The sequence below is a fragment of the Geotrypetes seraphini genome, chromosome 5, assembly GCF_902459505.1.
Source record: "Geotrypetes seraphini chromosome 5, aGeoSer1.1, whole genome shotgun sequence".
Taxonomy (NCBI): Eukaryota; Metazoa; Chordata; class Amphibia; order Gymnophiona; family Dermophiidae; genus Geotrypetes; species Geotrypetes seraphini.
In genome coordinates, this window is record NC_047088.1 from 98,280,027 (window position 1) to 98,298,563 (window position 18,537).

Below are 18,537 nucleotides of genomic sequence, written 5' to 3' on the forward strand. Positions count from 1 at the left end.
TGTCCCTTCCCGGCGCCTCTAGCTGTTCAACACCACAAGCAACAACTTCAACGTGCTCCTTGCGACCGCGTCGTCTCTCCCGCTGACGTCAATTCTGTGTGCTGCGCATAAGAAGTGACATCAGAGGGAGACTGACAGAGTCGTGAGGAGCACATTGTATATTTAGGCGCCAGTAGGCACCTTGAAAATCATTTTAAAACGTCTTTTAAATGGCAGTTTTCATTTAACTTAGGCGCCTGTGGGGTGCCATTTATACAATATGGGCCTAAGTGATTATCTCACAACCATCAGTAATATTCTCTTAAAAATTCTGCAAAGGACTCAAGTTTAATGTGGTAGGGGAAAGTCTATAGATGATTACGATGCCATCTACATATATATAAGTATGAGTACTTCAGCTTCTTGTCTTATTCTAGCCATCAGACTAAAAAATATGTTAAATAAGAACTTTGTAGTAGCCTATACTTCAACATTCTCTCCTCCACATACCACTTTAAATGTACGGTTCCTAAGAAAAGACATAAACCACTTTAGAACTATCCCTTTTATACCAATATCCTCTAATCAACAATTGATGGTCTACTAAATCAACAGTTGAACTCAAATCCAAAGAAACACCAACGCCAGCTTACCACTATCCAAAAGAGTGTACCTCACTTTAAAAAAAACGCCAGACCCATTTCAGTGCTGTGCATCTTCCGAAATCCCACTTGTCTTGGATGTAGAACATTAGATAATTAATTCAACAAATGATACTAACTGTTCCAAGATGATCCTCCCTGTCAATTTGGCCAAAAACAAAGATTGGGTACCGCTCTATAATTTGATGGCAACATCACCTTCAAACTACTGTGCTTTAAGATTGACTTAACTACTGCCTGCTTCCAAAGGACTGGAACTTCACCTGTGCTCAAACTATTGAGCATCATATTTAGGGCTAAAGATAACAGACCATGTCTAGAACTTGAAAACCATTGTGAAGGAATGGGATCTAACTCACAATTGGTAATATGCATCTTCTGAAAAGATTTTGATAGACTTGTTAAGGAAGGTAACTGAAAAGAAAACCAACTTGATTTCCCTAACTCAGCTTTAATCCCATCACTATCTTCTGTTATCAAGCCATTCCAATTAAAAGGAAAAATTTTCAAACCGGCACGTAAAGGGCCAGAAAAGGCTCTAGACTGTTTAAAACATTTGTCCAGAACTAACCACGAATATTCAGTGGCACTTAACCAGATTGTGCCATTAAATAACCACAGTTAGCACGTAAGCCCGAAAGGGGATATTCTAAAACTGGCATCTAAACTTAGACACCAGTAGGTTCCCCACTGGCGCCTAAGTTAATTGAAGAACTTTGTTAGAAACGGGAAAAAAACGGTGAGGTTGAAGTGTCTACCAGTGCCTAAATAAAAGGTGCTGGAATCATGCCTACATAAGTGCTTTAGGCCATCAAATGCCAAAGTAGGCATGGCCCATGTTGGAAGTGGCATTAGGCAGCTTAAAGCGCTTATGTAGGCACAATTCACGCAAAGCTAGGTGACGGAAATGTAGGCCCAGAAAACCCTGGCCTACCTTTCTGGCGCCTATCTTTCCTGTAGGTGTGATTCTGAAACCAGGGCCAATGTATGATTGACACATGATCGGCGGCTGCTTTTAAGACGGTTGCTGATATCGGCGCCAGTTACAGAATCTGGCCCAAACTGGCTAATTTCTGGGCAGTCCTGCGGCAGAGTTGGCACATATATGGCTAAGCATCAATATTCAGCTCTTAACTACATAATTTGGGCTACATAAAAAGCTGCAGTGGTGTAGTGAGAGTGGTAGGCGTCCGTTGCAGTGGCACCCCCCTCTTCTCTGCTCCTCCCATTCCTTCTCCAACCCCTACTGTTCTTATGCCTCTTCTCCTGTAACTCTTATCCACCAGCGTGAGTAGCATCTCCAACCTGCTGCCTGCGCCGGCCTTGACTCTTCTTCTGACATCACTTCCTGGTCCCGTGACCAGGAAGTGACATCAAAGGGAGAGCCAAGGCCGGTACGTGTTGCTCATGCTGGTGAAGAGTTAGAAGCACAGGGAGACAGGGAGGGCACATGTGTGGTGGGGAAGGACCAGGGGGGCCAAGAGGAGGAGAAATGCCAGCACCCTTATCAAGACAGTGCCCAGGGCAGTCCACCCCCCTGACCCCCCTCCCTTCCTATGCCACTGAAAAGCTATCTTTATGTGGTTAAGGACTGAATCTTGCACTAACTGTATAAGTGTTATCTGGGCATGTATTGTGGATATTCAATTTCGGTGCTCAGACACAGCTCAGCATTGAATATCTGAGAATAAAGCCAGCAGCAGACAAAAAAATGCTGACTGCCACTGGCTGAATATCGTCCAGCTTATGTTTTGCAATGTAGATAGAACTGCATCTGGTGAGCTCTCATAGGATAAATATCTTAAGCAAAAGTGCTGTGTGGAAGAGAATTCATACAGGAAGGTCGACAAAAACAGAGCAGCTTTGGAGAGGTGGGGATTCAGACTTTGGTAGCTTATACTGGCTTGTCTTGGGATCCTTTTCCATCTGTGTTACAGATTGAATATCCGCAAGAGCGACAGCCTCACAGTTTTTGATGGTGATGACCTCACAGCACGTATCCTGGGCCAGTACATGGGTGTTCACCAGCGCTTCAAGATCTTCTCCTCCGCCAATGATGTCACTGTCCAGTTGCAGTCTGATGCAAATGACCCTCTCTTTGGACTCAGCCAGGGTTTTATTGTCCACTTTAAAGGTAGAATGCCAAGGAGGTGGTGGGTTGGGGAAAATGGCTGTCACCCCTGAACCTCACCTCCACTGTTTTCTTTGTACTACTGTACTTTTCCCTTTCTTCTCTTTTACTTCTCATTCTAATGTAGCCCTTCTCCCCATTTCCTGTTTTTCCATTTTTATATATTTTTTTAAATTTCACAATCAAATTCTAAAGAAGTCACACACATAAGTCAGATGATTGCATCATGTGTCCTCAAAACACCATGAACAGAACTAGTTAGAAAAAGTTTTCATATGTGCTGGGCTGCCAGCCCACATGGATATTCTGTGGTCTGCGACTAAGAAAGCAAATAGAATGCAAGGAATTATCAAGAAAGGGATGGAAAATAAACAAAAAAATGTTATAATGTCTGTTAGTCACTGCATCTTAAAAAAGATACAGCAGAAGGAGACAAGGTACAGAGAAGGGCAACAAAAATGATAAAAGGACTAGGACAACTTCCCTATGAAGAAAGGCTAAGGTGGCTAGGGCTCTTCAGTCTAGAGAAGAGATGGCTCAAGGGAGATATGATAGAGATCTATAAAATACTGAATGAAGTGGAACAGTTAGATGTGAATCACGTGTTTACTCTTTCCAAAAATACCAGGACTAGTGAGCATGAGATGAAGCTACTAAGTAGTAGATTTAAAACAAACTAGAGAAAATATTTCTTCACTCAATATGTAATTGAACTCTGGAATTCATTGCCAGAGAATGTGGTGAAAGCAGTTAGCTAAGCAGGGTTTAAAAAAAGGTTTAGATAATTTCCTAAAAGAGAAGCCTATAAGCCATTATTAAAATGGCTTGGGGAAATCCACTGATTATTCCTAGGATTAGCAGCATAAAATCTGTTTTTCTCCTTGGGATCTAGCTAGATACTTGGAAGCAGGCTGTTGAGCTTGATGGACCTTCAGTCTGTCCCAGTATGGCAGCTCTTATGTTATTATGAGGATAACATAGTCCCCCAGTTTCTATATATAACATAGTCCCCCAGTTGCAAATACAATTTGTGCATAGTCCGATGTTTGCTTGCAAGTTAAGCCAATCTGCGCCGATAATTTCCAATTAACATGCAATTTTTGACACTACTACTACTAACTTTATTCTTCTATACCGCCATAATCGTGCGACTTCTAGGCGGTTCACATTGAAGAGAGCTGGACAATCAACGACTTACAATATGCAGATAGTCAGTGAAATTACAGTATGCAGAATCTTAAAATGCAGTGAATTACAATATTACAATATTTATATATATGTTTAGGTGATATATCTGTCGAATAAGGCAGTTTTTATAACTTTTCTAAAAGCGTCGTAGGTCAGTCAAGCTCCATTAATGTAGTTGTATAGCTAGTGTTGTTGTTTGTTTGCTTGGCACATAAAAGTTCTATCCAGAAAGGTTTTGTATTTACAGCCGGTAATGCTTGGATATGCAAATAGATTGCAGTTTCTGGTTTGTCTTATAGGGCTATATAATACGAAGTGAGATAGCAAGTATGTAGGAGCTAGTCCCCAAACCAGCTTGAAGCATATGCAAGAGAACTTGAATATTATTCGTGCCTCGACTGGCAGCCAGTGCAACAGTCTGTAGTGGGGGCTAACATGGTCGCTTTTTTTCAATCCAAATATCAAGCAGACCGCTGTGTTCTGAACAATTCTAAGTTTCCTCACTGTTTTTTTGGGTATACCCATATAAATGATATTGCAATAGTCCAGTGTAGAAAGCACTAGCGATTGCACTAGTAGTCTAAATGATAATGGGTCGAAATATTTTTTGATGGTCTTTAATTTCCATAAAGTCAGGAAACACTTTTTTACCACTATATTCGTGTGTTCAACCATTGTCAAATGTGTCTAATGTGACTCCCAATATTTTTATTGTTTTAGTAATCGTGTAGTCGTGATCTTTTATATGTAGTATTGTTTTGGTAATTTTGTCTGTTGGGCTTGCAAGGAAGACTTTTGTTTTTCTGTGTTTAGTTTCAGTTTGAAGTTGTTTGTCCAATGTTCTATTTCGGTCATAATATGAGAAATGTATTCTGAGGTTTCGTTTGTTATGCTGTTCACTGGGATTAAAATGGAAATGTCATCTGCATATATGTAGTAGATTAAGTTTAGCTTTTGCAGTAAGTGTCCTAAGGATGATATGTAGATGTTGAATAGTGTAGGTGATAGTGGTGCACCCTGTGGTACTCCCGAGGGGTTTCTCCAGGAGTCTGAGTATGTCCCACTACTAACCACACGGTATGATCTCTTTGTTAAGAAACCCTGTACCCAGTTTCTTACTCTTCCCGTAAGTACTATTGCATTTAGGCAGTGTAGCATTATTTCGTGATCAACAAGATCAAAAGCACTGCTGAAGTCTAGTTGTATAATCAGAGCACTTTTTCCTTTGCTGAATAGGCCGTATAGGTGATTAAGGATTGAGGCTAGGACTGTCTCAGTGCTATAACCTTTTCTGAATCCTGATTGGTGTTCATTGAGAATGCTAAATTTGTCTAGATAGTTCACTAGCTCCAAGTTGACCAATCCTTCAAGTAGCTTGGTAAATAAGGGGATGCTTGCTATGGGTCTGTAGTTTGTTTTCAAGGCTAGTGAGTTTTTATGATCTTTAGGGATAGGTGTGATCGGTTTATGTCCCATTTCCTCGTGAAATGTTCCTTCAGTGAGAGTGGTTGTTATCCAATTAAAAAGATCCTTTTTAAAATCTAGTGTGGCTGTATTCAAGGTCTTGGAAGGACATACGTCCAGTAGGCAGTTTGATTTGGTATATTTATTGAACAGGATTAGAAATTGGTGCCAGTTTGGAGGTTCAAAATGGTTCCAGAGCATGTCTACTCTAGTTTCTTTTACGTGGGGTCCGAGTTGGAATTCAAAGTTGGGTGAGGGTGAAGGTATGGTCGCTCTTACGTCTAAGATTTTATTGTTGAAAAAAGTGGCAAGGGTTTCTGCTGAGGGCATACATTCATTTTCCTGTAGCAGGATTTGGGTAGTGTCTGTTAGTTTGTTTACCAACTTGAACAGTTTTGTGCTATTTGTTTTGGGTGTCCCTATTTTTTGTGCGTAGTGTTTTGTTCGTTTTTCTCTAATCAGATCTTTGTAGTTTTTCATTTTTTGTTTCCAGTGTATTTTGTCTTCCTTTTTGTTTGTTTTTTGCCAGATTCTTTCTAGTTTTCTCAGTTCCTGTTTTAGAGTTAGTAATTCAGAGTCGAACCATTCATTTAGTTCCTTTTCTTTCTTTTTGTATGTTTGGAATGGTGCTATTTGGTCTAACACTTCTTTGCTAAACTTTGCCCGTCTAGTTGGGAAGTTCTGTATTTCCTCAGTTTTGGGTTGTAGTTCGTAGTGGGCCCAGAATTCTATTGGATTTATAGTTCCTCTTCTGGTGATTGTGGTTGGTTTTGAGTTTTTTCTTTTATAATTTGGTTGGGGTGATTTTTTTTGCCAATATAGATCAAGTATGTAGTGATCTGACCAGATGCATTTTTCCCAGGCCCTTGTGTTATGATGGATCTTTGGGTCAGGGATTTCTTTTTGCAAAAAGGTAACTATGTCTAGTTGGTGGCCTTTTTCATGTGTTTTCTCTGGTTTTGGTATTATGAAACCGAGTTTTTTAAGAAAGTGTCAATTTCTATCACGTCTGGTTTTTCCACTTGCTCTAGGTGAACATTTATGTCTCCCAGTAGTAGGTTGTACATTCCTTTTAGGGTGTTAATAGTGAGGTATTCGAAGAACTCTTCTCTAGTACTAGTCCACTTTTTTGGGAGAATGTAAAATAGTGTCACGGTTAATGCCTCTTCCAGAATTTACTTGCACAACTTTCTAATCATATTCTATAAGTGGTGTGCATAAATTCTATAGTGCAGATCTCAAAAGGATATGGCCAGGGAGGTGCATGGGCAGGTCATGGGCATTCCTAAAATTTAGGTACACTGTGATTTTATATGTCCAATCTGTGTATAATTTAGGCACAAGCATTTATTCCAGGTTTTCATTGGCGCAAATCGCCACGCCTAAATTTTAGTCACATGGAAAGGTACTATGCGTATTCTATAAACCATGCCTAACTGCAGAGGTGGTTTATAGATTAGCGCGAAGCACAGATTTTTGAGGGTACAAGTTTTTTAGGTGACATAAATAGAATTTCCCCCCGGTATGTGTATGTTGATTTTTTTTCTTGTGGTTTTTTTTGTTTTGTTTTGTTTATTTAACTTAAGCATGTAACTTTTCATTGCCGGCCAGAGGATTTCTAAGCCAACATTTTATTAATAGAAGAAAGCTGTTGCTCAGGATCTCGAAAATTCAAAAAAGTGTCCTTATACTTACTTTTACATTAGCAAGGGTAGTTTAGAGAAAGGGTGTCAGTCAAAACGCTTACGATTATGAACATTAGTGCAGCTGAGGGGATATTCTGAGTGCTCATTGCTTCTTTCTATATTATCTTTCATACTGTTGCAATTTGAGCTTTGGTTCTGAAATATAGTTATGAGATGGTTGATTGGTTCCTTTCCTTCCACCCTTACTATATATATATTGACTCACTAATTAAAAGGGCTGGCTTACACAGAGTTACTTGGCAATAGTTGGAAGAGAATCTGAAGTAAGGGATACCATTACTAAGCTGCAGTAAAATGAGGCCTTGGCATGCACTCATGCAGGTCTATCCTGCATGCTAAGCCCCTTTTCACCAGAGCTGGGAAATGGCCGAGTTTCCTTCCTCCAAATTAATGGTCATGTGCTAATGTTGCCAGTAGCACATGACCCTTAACAAAAATTAGTGATCCCTTACCACAAACTATTTTGTAGGAGATTATAGCTCACATGCTAATCCCATGCTAATCAATTAGTGCAAGGTAATGCGACTGCATTCATTCACGCTGTCACGCCCATGTTCTTTGCTCCAGACATGTCCTCTCTGAGCAAATTCTGAAAAATTATTTAATACATGGTTTGCATGTATACATTGGTTTATAGTTTATTTTGATTTGCTATACCACCCTTTCTATACATACAGAGCGGTTCACAATCATATACAATGAATAAAATACAGTGTAGCAGAGAACGCCAATAAGATAAAAAGGAAGGTCAATGAGCTCTCAATATATCGCTGCAATCTGTTGAGGTGTAGCCTAACGCTTTCTGAAATAGATGTGTACGGAATTTGAGATTAGATGATTCAAGTCTTACTTAAGGTGGTAAAGCATTCCACAGGAGTTTTACCACAGGATACTTCAGCATGTCCTACGATAAGCCCTTTTAAGCTGTGGTTAGCATGCGCTAGCGCTGACCGCAGCTTAATAAAAGGAACCCTAAGTAGATCAATTGTTGATCAGCTGTGAAAAGAGAACAATTAAGTAAATTTTAGGAGGAGTTTGATTCATAGTAAACTTATTAGATCTTTGAATTAATTATTTTGGGTTGGCCTTGTACATTAAGCAACAAAATTCTACAAAGGGAACCACATTAAATGACATAGTTCATAAATGCATTATGTTGATATGACTGGAAGGATAAGATAAACCATTCCATACGTCAAAGCAACAAGTGAGCAAACAAACAGCAATACAAACAAGTAGTCGGCATATTGAGCATGGAGGATAGATTTTACATAAGACCGACTTGATGATTTTACTTTGAGGTCAGCCAAGGAAATGGTTGGGACTTTAGTAGGTCTTTCTTATTTCTTTCAACAGATCCAAATCGCACCTTCAAAAAAGATATAAAAAGGATGGAGTCGGTCCAGAGGAAGGCTACTAAAATGGTGCGTGGTCTTCATCATAAGGCATATGGGGACAGACTTAAAGATCTCAATATGTATACTTTGGAGGAAAGGTTGGAAAGGGGAGATATGATAGAGATTTTTAAATACCTACATGGCGTTAATGCGCATGAGTTGAGTCTCTTTCATTTGAATGGAAGCTCCGGAATGAGAGGGCATAGATTGAAGTTAAGAGGTGATAGGCTCAGGAGTAATCTAAGGAAATACTTTTTTACCGAAAGGGTGATAGATGCTTGGAACAGTCTCCTGGAAGAGGTGGTGGAGACAGAGACTGTGTCTGAATTCAAGAAAGCCTGGGATAGGCACGTGGGATATCTTAGAGAGAGGAAGAGATAATGGTTACTGCAGATGGGCCGACTGGATGGGCCATTTGACCTTTATCTGCCATCATGTTTCTATCAGTTATCTTCAGTAGACAGATAAGAAACATTGTGTCAATGCTATGACTTCTGCCTCTGTCCAGATGGATATCCTGGTTCACAGTGAGGAGTAAGTTCACTGTGAAAGTTGCCTGCAAGTTGATTCCTTAAGAAAAAAGGTGACAGAACTGAGAAACATCAGTGACATTGAGGACTGCACTGATTAAATGTTTATAGAGGTGTTCAAGATAAAGGAAGACCTGGACTGAAAGATGACAGCTGGACCTAAATTACCTCAGCTGCTAAACTTATATCCATGATATAATAATAATAATAATAACAACAATAATTTATTCTTATATACCGCCAAACCATCTGTTCAAGGCAGTTCACAGTAAGTAGAGATGAATGAACAATAAATTACCAGCTTAAGCATTAAAATGTTCATCGGAAGATAGAATTACTATTAAGTCAAGTATTTCTCAAACAAATAAGTTTTAAGATTTTTCCAAAACAAATAGTAAGTCTGAGCTTGGGAAATTAGAGCATTCCAACATGAATTCATTGTGCCAGCCTGAAATACAAAGGTTTTTCCCATGAATCTCTTGCTGCGACATGCTTTTACGGACGAAAACATAAAACAACTAATTCTTCGTGTATTCTTTTTTGGATTATGAAATTCAAAATGGGAAGAGAGGTAGGTTGGGATCAGTCCAAATAAAGCTTTAAAACAACCGAATTTAAACAAAACTCTAGCCTCAAATGGTAACCAATGGAGCTTTTGGTAGTAAGGACTAACATGATCATATTTTTTGAGGCCAAAAATCAGACGGACAGTTGTATTCTGTATCATTCTAAGTCTACTGAGAGTTGTTTTATTTTTTATGAGAACCTAGATAAATATGACCTTCCCTCAAGCTATAGAAGTGATATTTAGCTCTGGTAGTAGAAACAGAGAAACCACCCCGAGAAGAAGAAGAATCAAAAGCTGTAAACTCTAAACTGCAGGATCTACAACCACTTTGCCTAGGAACTAATGGAGAGTTGTGGTTGCTGACTGAAGAGCTCAGAGTTATCCATCAACATACCAGATATGGTGGCCTGTGAGGAATGTTGCCTACCAGATGTCAAGATTCATGACATTAGAGTGAAGACCAGGAATCTTAAAACCTACCGATGCCTCTCATTTTTGTTGGCATAAGTGACACTACTAGGCAGAACTCTCCTTGCAACCCTTTGAGCATGTCAAAATGATTTCTATGGTTCTAGGAGAGAAGGTATGCAGGCGGTATTCAGATTAGTCCTCCCAATCAAGTAAAGAGAAGTTTGCATTCTGGAGGTAAATGTATGGCTACATAAATGATGTCAACAAGAGCATTTCTGCTTCCTGCTCCACTGAATGATATTTCACAGTCTACTGAGCAAAGCTTGGTTTTGCCTTTTGAAGTAGAGGGCAGACTAACTAATTTAGGGGTCCTTTTACTAAGGTATGATAACAGATTTAGTGCATTGCTAAATTTCACGTAGCCCATTGTATACCTATAGGCTGCATGGCACTTAACTTACACATTAGTTCATGCTAATGCTAATTAACTTCCCAACTTCATGCTATGGATTCAAACCACATTGACAGAAGGCCAATTCCCACAGGACCTAGGAGAGATCTTAATCACTCCAATCATAAAGGATCACAAAGGCCCAATAGATAGCCCCTCCAACTACAGACCTATCGCTTCAATACCATTGTATGTTAAAATAATAGAAGGCCTAGTGGCACAATACCTCACCGAATATCTGGAAAAACATAACCTACTCCACCCCTCACAATCAGGATTCCGAACTAACCATAGCACAGAAACACTACTTGTCACATTACTAGATACAGCCCGACAACACATCAGTAAAGGAAAAAAAATGATATTAATACAATTAGACCTCTCCGCAGCATTTGACCTAGTTGACCACACCTTACTACTACAAATTCTCGACGCCATAGGAATCTCAGGCAAGGTCTACAAATGGTTTCAGGGGTTCCTCAAATCTAGAACCTACAGGGTAAAATACAATGATATCAAATCAGAACCATGGACAAATCCCTGCGGAGTTCCACAAGGATCACCTCTCTCACCTACGCTCTTCAACCTCTTTATCTCCTCCCTAGGAGCCACTTTAGATACCCTAGATGTCACATCTTTCAGCTATGCTGATGACATCACCATAATCCTCCCCTTCGACCCATCAGAGACCACCACCACAACAAAGCTAGAAACAACCTTAGACACAGTAGAAAAATGGATGATGGATCACAAACTAAAACTAAATTCTGAAAAAAACAAAATTCCTTTTGCTCGAAAAAGCCCAAACTCCTACCATCACTGAACTGAAAATCAAAAATACCAAATACCCAATACAACCCGAACTAAAACTCCTAGGAGTTACGATAGACAGATGTTGCACAATGCAGCCCCAGATCAACAAAACAACCCAGAAAGCTTTTCTAACCATGAGAAATCTCCGTAAAATCAGAAAATTCTTTGACCAAGCACAATTTAGACTAATCGTCCAATCCCTAGTCTTAGGTCTGCTGGATTATTGCAACTCCCTATATCTTCCTTGTCCAGCCACTATGATAAAACAACTCCAGACCATACAAAACACCGCCCTCAGATTGATCTACTCACTCAAAAAATATGATCACATAACAACTGCCTTCTTAGACTCTCACTGGCTACCCATACAAGCACGAATCCAATTCAAATTCTACTGCCTGATATTCAAAGCATTACACGGCTCTTCCCCCTCCTATCTAAACAACCGCTTAAACCAAATCTCCACCTCAAGACACAGAAGAACCTCGAACCCTTTCGCCTTCCCCCCACTCAAAGGCACACATCGCAAGAAAATGTTTGACAACCTTCTGGCAACACAAGCAGCAAAAATCAACCATTCCATCTCCAATCTTATGACAATATCAGACAACTTCAAAACATTCAGAAAAGAAATCAAAACCCTGCTTTTCAAAAAATTCATCCAAATATCTTAACCCCTCCTCTTTTACCTCCAGAAGATTCACCTACCTTCAGATAACCTTCCCCCAAATTACCCACCTTAACACCGTCCAATTAAACAAATACCATAAATAGATTGTAACCTACCCTCTCTAACTGCATTCCATATGTATTTTTCATACAGTTCTTCACTGTCAGTTTAATTTCCATCCTATAAATTCACATAGAATTTTTCTTTTTTCAACCATCTTTATTTTCTCTTCTTTATTAATTTCCATGTACTTTAGTTAGATTGTGAGCCTTCGGGACAGTAAGGGAATTTTTAAGTACCTTCTTACTTCTCATTTATAATCTTAATGTATATTTTCTTCAAACCGCTTAGAACCTAACGGATGTAGCGGTATATAAGAAATAAATTACATTACATTACATTACATTAGTGCACCTTAGTAAAAGAACCCCTTACTGAAGAGGGCTTAAACCAGGTCATCTGGGTTGTGTAGCCCTCAGCTAAGCAAAATATGAAACACTTGCAAATAAATGAGAAGCATCTGGAGAGCTTTGTATACTAGTGCCCATAATATGAGAAATAAAGCCCCAGGTCTAAAGGCTGTAACAGAGAAGGCTGAGCAGAATATAGTGGCTGTAATGGAATTGTGATGGACAGAGAGCCACAACTGGGACATAATTATATCAGCTACAATTCATTCAGGAAAAATCACTGAAACATGATACTTTCAATGGTGCGTCTGTTTCACAGTGATACAGACACAGACTATCAGCAGTAGAATTACTATGGAGACTATGGGCAGCAGCTCGGCTATCTCCCATGGTTAATGGAGAATGCGGAAATTCAATGCTGGGCCATATCTGGCGACCCATTGAATTTCCAGGTTTTTTTTTGGTTGCTAGAAATATGAGTCAGTTAAGCTGATATTCTTTGGCTGACCAACTATCTTATAGTGGCCTGTTATTTATGTGGGTCTATCTGGCTGCTAAACATAGCCGGTGAACCAATGGTGCTAACCAGCTATGATATGTGACATAGCGGCTAGCCCGATCACTGGCTAACTGTCAATATTCTGTAGAGATAGCCAACTATCTCCCGCTGAATATTCGTGGTTGGCCGGCTTAGCGCTATTTGATATATCAGGCAGATTGAATTTAAGGAAATTCATGACCATATTTTCTAATTTGCAAGATTGCGATATGGAAGTCTGACCATGCATTTACCAAACACGGCCTTGACACTGCACCTTGGGATTCGAATTATGGTTTTATCCAGGTATGAAAGGCTTGTTTGTAAAGGGAAGACCAGCTTAGACTTTCTATGGTCCACTTCTTTTGATTTCCATGCTACAAAAAAGGCTAAAAGACAAAAGTCCCCAACTAGCTTGACGATGAATGCTCAAACAACTTTTGTAGAAAGCTCTGAACACATTCTTCTAACGAGGCATGCAGTTCCATCATGTACTTGGACCCATGTGTGTGACTTTGCTGAGCAGCAGTGGTTAGAGCTTGACAATTCCACATAACCATTTCACTATTCTTCCCCTCTTCTACACTCTCTTTCATCTTTCTGCCTTTGCTTCTTTCTCTCTCCCTTTGTCTCTTGTGTGTTTTCTTGCTGTATGTCTTTCTGGCTTTTCTCATCCTCTCTTTCTCTTCCCCCTTTGCAGAAGTCCCCCGGAATGATACTTGCCCTGATCTGCCAGAGATTGAATTTGGCTGGAAAACACCATCACACCCTGACCTCATTCGTGGCACAGTTGTAACTTATCAATGTGACCCAGGCTATGACATTGTGGGCTCTGACATCCTTACCTGCCAGTGGGATCTCTCTTGGAGCAATAGTTCGCCCAGCTGTGAGAAGAGTAAGTGTCTTTTCTCTCTCCTTCACAACAGTTCCCCAGGATCACAGAAATAAGGAAACGAGAGGTGACGAAGCAATGATCTATGCTTTCCATTTACCTCACCAACTCTGCTCTGCCTTTAGATCACTGTCCTTGTACTATGTGCTGGTTATGTTCAGCCTCTAGATAATTCTGTTAACCGCATCAAACCACCAGGTGCATAGCGGCATATAAATAACATTTTATGTTATGCTATCTACAATCTTAGAAAAATGGAGTTAAAAAAAGAGCCGCACAATGTCTTCTGGAATCATACTGACATTGGGGTTGAACAGGACCTCAAAAATCATCTAGAATAATAGACAGAGCTAGATGAGGACATCCTCGCTCTCCCTCCTGCCTGTGATGTTTAGAAATTCTTTTTATTTGTAACCTTTTCTCACCCAGTCAGTTTAAATGATTATAATATTAAAATATATGTATGAGGTTTGTTGGTGAATCCAGGTTGGAGCCGTAATTCAGTATAGGGCTGTTGGGAACGCTTTCTTTGCTCCAGTGGTAAATAGTAAATCAATTAAGGCTAGAATTAGGGTTATGAACCTTTGATTTACTTAAAATCAGGCTTCTCAAGTAGAAAGAGAACAAATCTCCATAACTTAAACTATAGGTTGAAACGGGAAAAACAAAATAGCACCAACATCATAAAAATTAAAGGAGGAAATTCTATAACTTGGTGCCTTGATTGAGGCACTACAATGGGGCAGAATTAGGGCCTGATTCTGTATGATGCCCAGTCTCAGAAGCCGCCTAAGTGGCTTTTGAGAATCACACACAGGCGTCGTATATGGAATCGTGTCTATCCTAAGGTACAGACGCCTAACCCTGCCTAAACCCCCCTCCCCCCCCGATTCCCTAACTGGCGTCCATGTCACAGCCACCGTTTAGAGAGCCGCATTGCCAATGAGCTGATCATGGCAAGAGAAACTGCCTGCTGCAATCAGCTGAGCGGCAGCAGCAGGAACCCCACCTCACACACACACACAAGTTGGGGCAGGAGAGATGCCCACTCCCTACTGCTGGCATTCCCTCCCCCCCAAATTACTTCTGAACCCCCCCCCCCAGGACCTTTATCATAAAGGCCAGCCAGAGGGATGCCTATTACTTCCGGATAGCAGGCTCGCCTCTTCAAATTGGCGGGCCTTCCCCTTCCCAGTTCATCCTGGGATGCATCGGGAATGGTCCTAAAGCCCTGAGGCCTTTCCCATAGGAGTTTTAGGCACCTGGGCCAACCAGAATCTTAAGCCTCCTTGCCAGTGCATTCTGGGATGCACTGGGAGTGGCCTCAATCTGATTGGCCAGATACCTAAAGCCACTCCTATAGGCTTTGGGAAATCCACTGCTTATTCCTAGGATAAGCAGCATAAAATCTGTTTTACTATTTAGGATCTAACTAAGTATTTGGGAGCTGGGTTGGCCACTGTTGGCTTGATGTACCTTCGGTCTGTCCCAGTATGGCAATTCTTATGTTCTTATTATAGAATACTAGCACAAACACGCATTGCTGCCCCAAAACTTAGATGCAGCCCTCTATATCCTGCCAGCGGCAGGTGTAAATGATCACGCTTAAGTGTGCCAAGTGATAGTATTCCATAAATTAGTCACATTACTTGGCACCACACCCGTGGTCCACCCATGTTTATATCCACCTTGGAGTTACGAGCTGTAGCACTTAGATATTAGTTCATAGAATAGCACCTAATACACTCATGTAGACAAACACTAAGTAAAGGTACCTTTGATCCATGTAAGTGGTGTGTAGCTCTAGGTGCAAGCTTACAGAATTGCCCCAATAGTTGTTGGTCAATATCTTCTCCTCCTCTACTCCTTTGAGGGTCCTGCTAAAATTTTTTTTTACTGTAATATGCCTGTCTGGGTTGATGAGTTTCAAGTTTATTAAATTTTTGTTATGTACGCAATATCAAAAGCTTCAAAGCGTATAACATTTTAAAAATGGGGGGGGGGGGGGGCAGAACAAGTGTTGTGCTACCCAGGATTAAAATCTCCTTTCTAAGATTTTTTTTTTTTTTTTTTAAATCTTAATAAGTGCAAGTGATGACTCCTCTTGTCCTCTCTTGCTTCTCAGGTCAGGATCTTTTGTTGTTTATTAAACTCCTTCGACTGCTTCACTTCTTTATTGTCCTCCACAAGAGTGGCAGTGAACTGGTTCTCCATTCCAGGTTAAACCTGAAGGCTAGTGTAGCAGCCTCAGCAAGCTTGTCATTGCTCTTCACTCCTTTCTCCTCCAAGCACAATGGCTGGGGTTCTCTACCAGTTATAGCTCCCTCCAAAACAGTTTGCCTCCTTCCATTACTTTACTAGTCAGGTGAGCCTCCCCTTTTTCCAGAAGCTGTGGGGATATTTACAAGTAAAAGTCAAACTCTAGCATCTAAGTAGATCCACTAGAAGCCTCTGCTGTCTTCATAGAGCAGAAGTCTATGTGTTAAAGCTGAAATAATTTTATCTTTTAATAATAAATCTTCTCTCCTTCTCTGTCTTTCATTCCCTCGGTATCTCAGTTCTTAACTGTGCAGACCCTGGGGAAATTGGGAATGGGGTGCGGCGGATTTCAGACCAGCGCTTCCCCATTGGTTCACAGGTGCAGTACTCCTGTAATGAGGGATACACCATTGAGGGCACTGGCACCCTGACCTGCTACAACCGGGACACGGGCACCCCCAAATGGAGCGACCGAGTGCCCAAGTGTGTGTGTAAGTACCAATTCCAGTTTCCTCCATACCAGTCTGCTGCCAAAATCCAAAATTTGCTGCACCTGGGGGGACAGATAAGGGATCTGCTTTATTATAAAAACAGTTTAGTAAAATGTAATGTCAAAAATATATAGTAATATAGAAACATAGAAACATAACGGCAGATAAAGGCCAAATGGTCCATCTAGTCTGCCTATCCACAGTAACCATTATCTCTTTCTCTCTCTGAGAGATCTCACGTACCTATCCCATGCGCTCTTGAATTCAGACACAGTTTCTGTTTCCACCACCTCTTCCGGAAAACTGTTCCATGCATCTACCACCCTTTTCTTAAAAAGTATTTCCTCAGATTACTCCTGAGCCTATCAACTCTTAACTTCATCCTATGCCCTCTCATTACAGTTTCCTTTCACATGAAAGTCGGGGAGTGGGTCATTGGTATGGGCAGACTCGATGGGCTGTGGCCCTTTTCTGCCGTCAATTTCTATGTTTCTATGTTTCTATTTATATTATGTACGTATTTAAACTACTCTATCATATCTCCCCTCTCCCGCCTTTCCTCCAAAGTATACATATTGAAATCTTTAAGTCTGTCCCCATACGCCTTATGAAGACCACATACCATTTTAATAGCTTTCCTCTGGACCGACTCCATCCTTTTTATATCTAAATGAGGCCTCACCAGAGTCTTATACAGAGGCATCAATACCTCCTTTTTCCTACTGACAATACCTCTCCCTAAGCAACCTAGCATTATTCTAGCTCTCGCCGTCACCTTTTCAACCTGTTTGGTCACCTTAAGATCATCACATACAATCATACCCAAGTCTCGCTCTTCCGTCGTGCACATAAGTTCTTCACCCCCTAAACTGTACCGTTCCCTGTGGTTTTTGCAGCCCAAATACAATGTAATATTTAATATAAGGTGATATACAATATATGAGGGTTCTTCAAAAGGTTTCAGCACTTTTATATTTTTTGCGGGAAATGGTTGGAGCGGGAGAAGTGGTAAGAAGGCATGTTGTAGAATGTCATGTGATTAGTCAGGCAAGCCATATCACCCGTGGAAAATTAATGTAATTTGCATTTGAGATATTTAATAAATAATGTTTAAAAAATAAGTGCCAAAATGTTTTGAAGATCCCTCATACTAATATGATATGTTTATGGTTTATTTATTTATATCCCGCACTTACCCAAGGCGGGTTACAAAATAACATACAAGTTTCAAGTTTATTAAAATTTTGATAAAAATGCTAATCATAAATTCTAAGGGGCTCATAATCAAAAGAGAAAAAACGTCCAAAAACTGTCCTAAGTCAGCACTTGGACGAACATTGTCAAAATATGTCCAAGTGCCAATAATAAAAACGGGTTTTGGACTTATTTCTAAACGACCTAGGCTTTCATAGTGCCGCTGAACGACCATAGCTAAATGGGGCATTTCAGGAGGAGTGTCGAGGGCGGGAGTTGGGCGGGTCGTGGGCTGGCCTAGACTTAGTCGTACTGCATGTAAAACCGAAAGTTATACAGCACAGGATCGACGGAACTTGGACGTTGTGACTTAGACCATTTAAAACATGGTCTAAGTCACAAAAACCCACCTAAAGTCACCAGATAAGCACTGCAAACGCATAATATAGACCCCCAAGTGATCACCGACCTCCCTAACCCCATAAAAATTGTAATCACACCTTTAAAATTCAGCCTCCAGACCATCATCACCAGGCAGCCTGACAAAGGAAAGCCTAGTCGTCCTGCACAGAGGCGGCTTAAGCCGTCTTGGGGGTAGGTTAGGGACTCATGGAGAGGAGGCCCCCATGCCCATAAGCCCCTGTAATCACTGCATTGATATTGAAACATGTGCATTCCCCTATACACCCTGAGAAGGGGGAGAGGAAAGTCCTGTAAGCTCAGGTGAAGACCCCCGAGAATTTCCCTGTCACAGCAGTAGCAGGCCAAAGCAAGGCCAGTACA

The 18,537-nt window shown here is 40.6% G+C and overlaps 1 protein-coding gene across 1 annotated transcript in view; it reads left to right on the forward strand.

The window, feature by feature from the left end:
- SEZ6L2 (seizure related 6 homolog like 2) overlaps positions 1–18,537 on the forward strand; it is a 168,787-nt gene that overhangs the window by 104,848 nt on the left and 45,402 nt on the right. Inside the window, exons 13-15 of the mRNA XM_033944067.1 lie at positions 2,579–2,775; positions 13,619–13,813; positions 16,369–16,560. Of these exons, the coding sequence (XP_033799958.1) occupies positions 2,579–2,775; positions 13,619–13,813; positions 16,369–16,560 (584 nt within the window). The remainder of the gene's footprint in view (positions 1–2,578; positions 2,776–13,618; positions 13,814–16,368; positions 16,561–18,537) is intronic.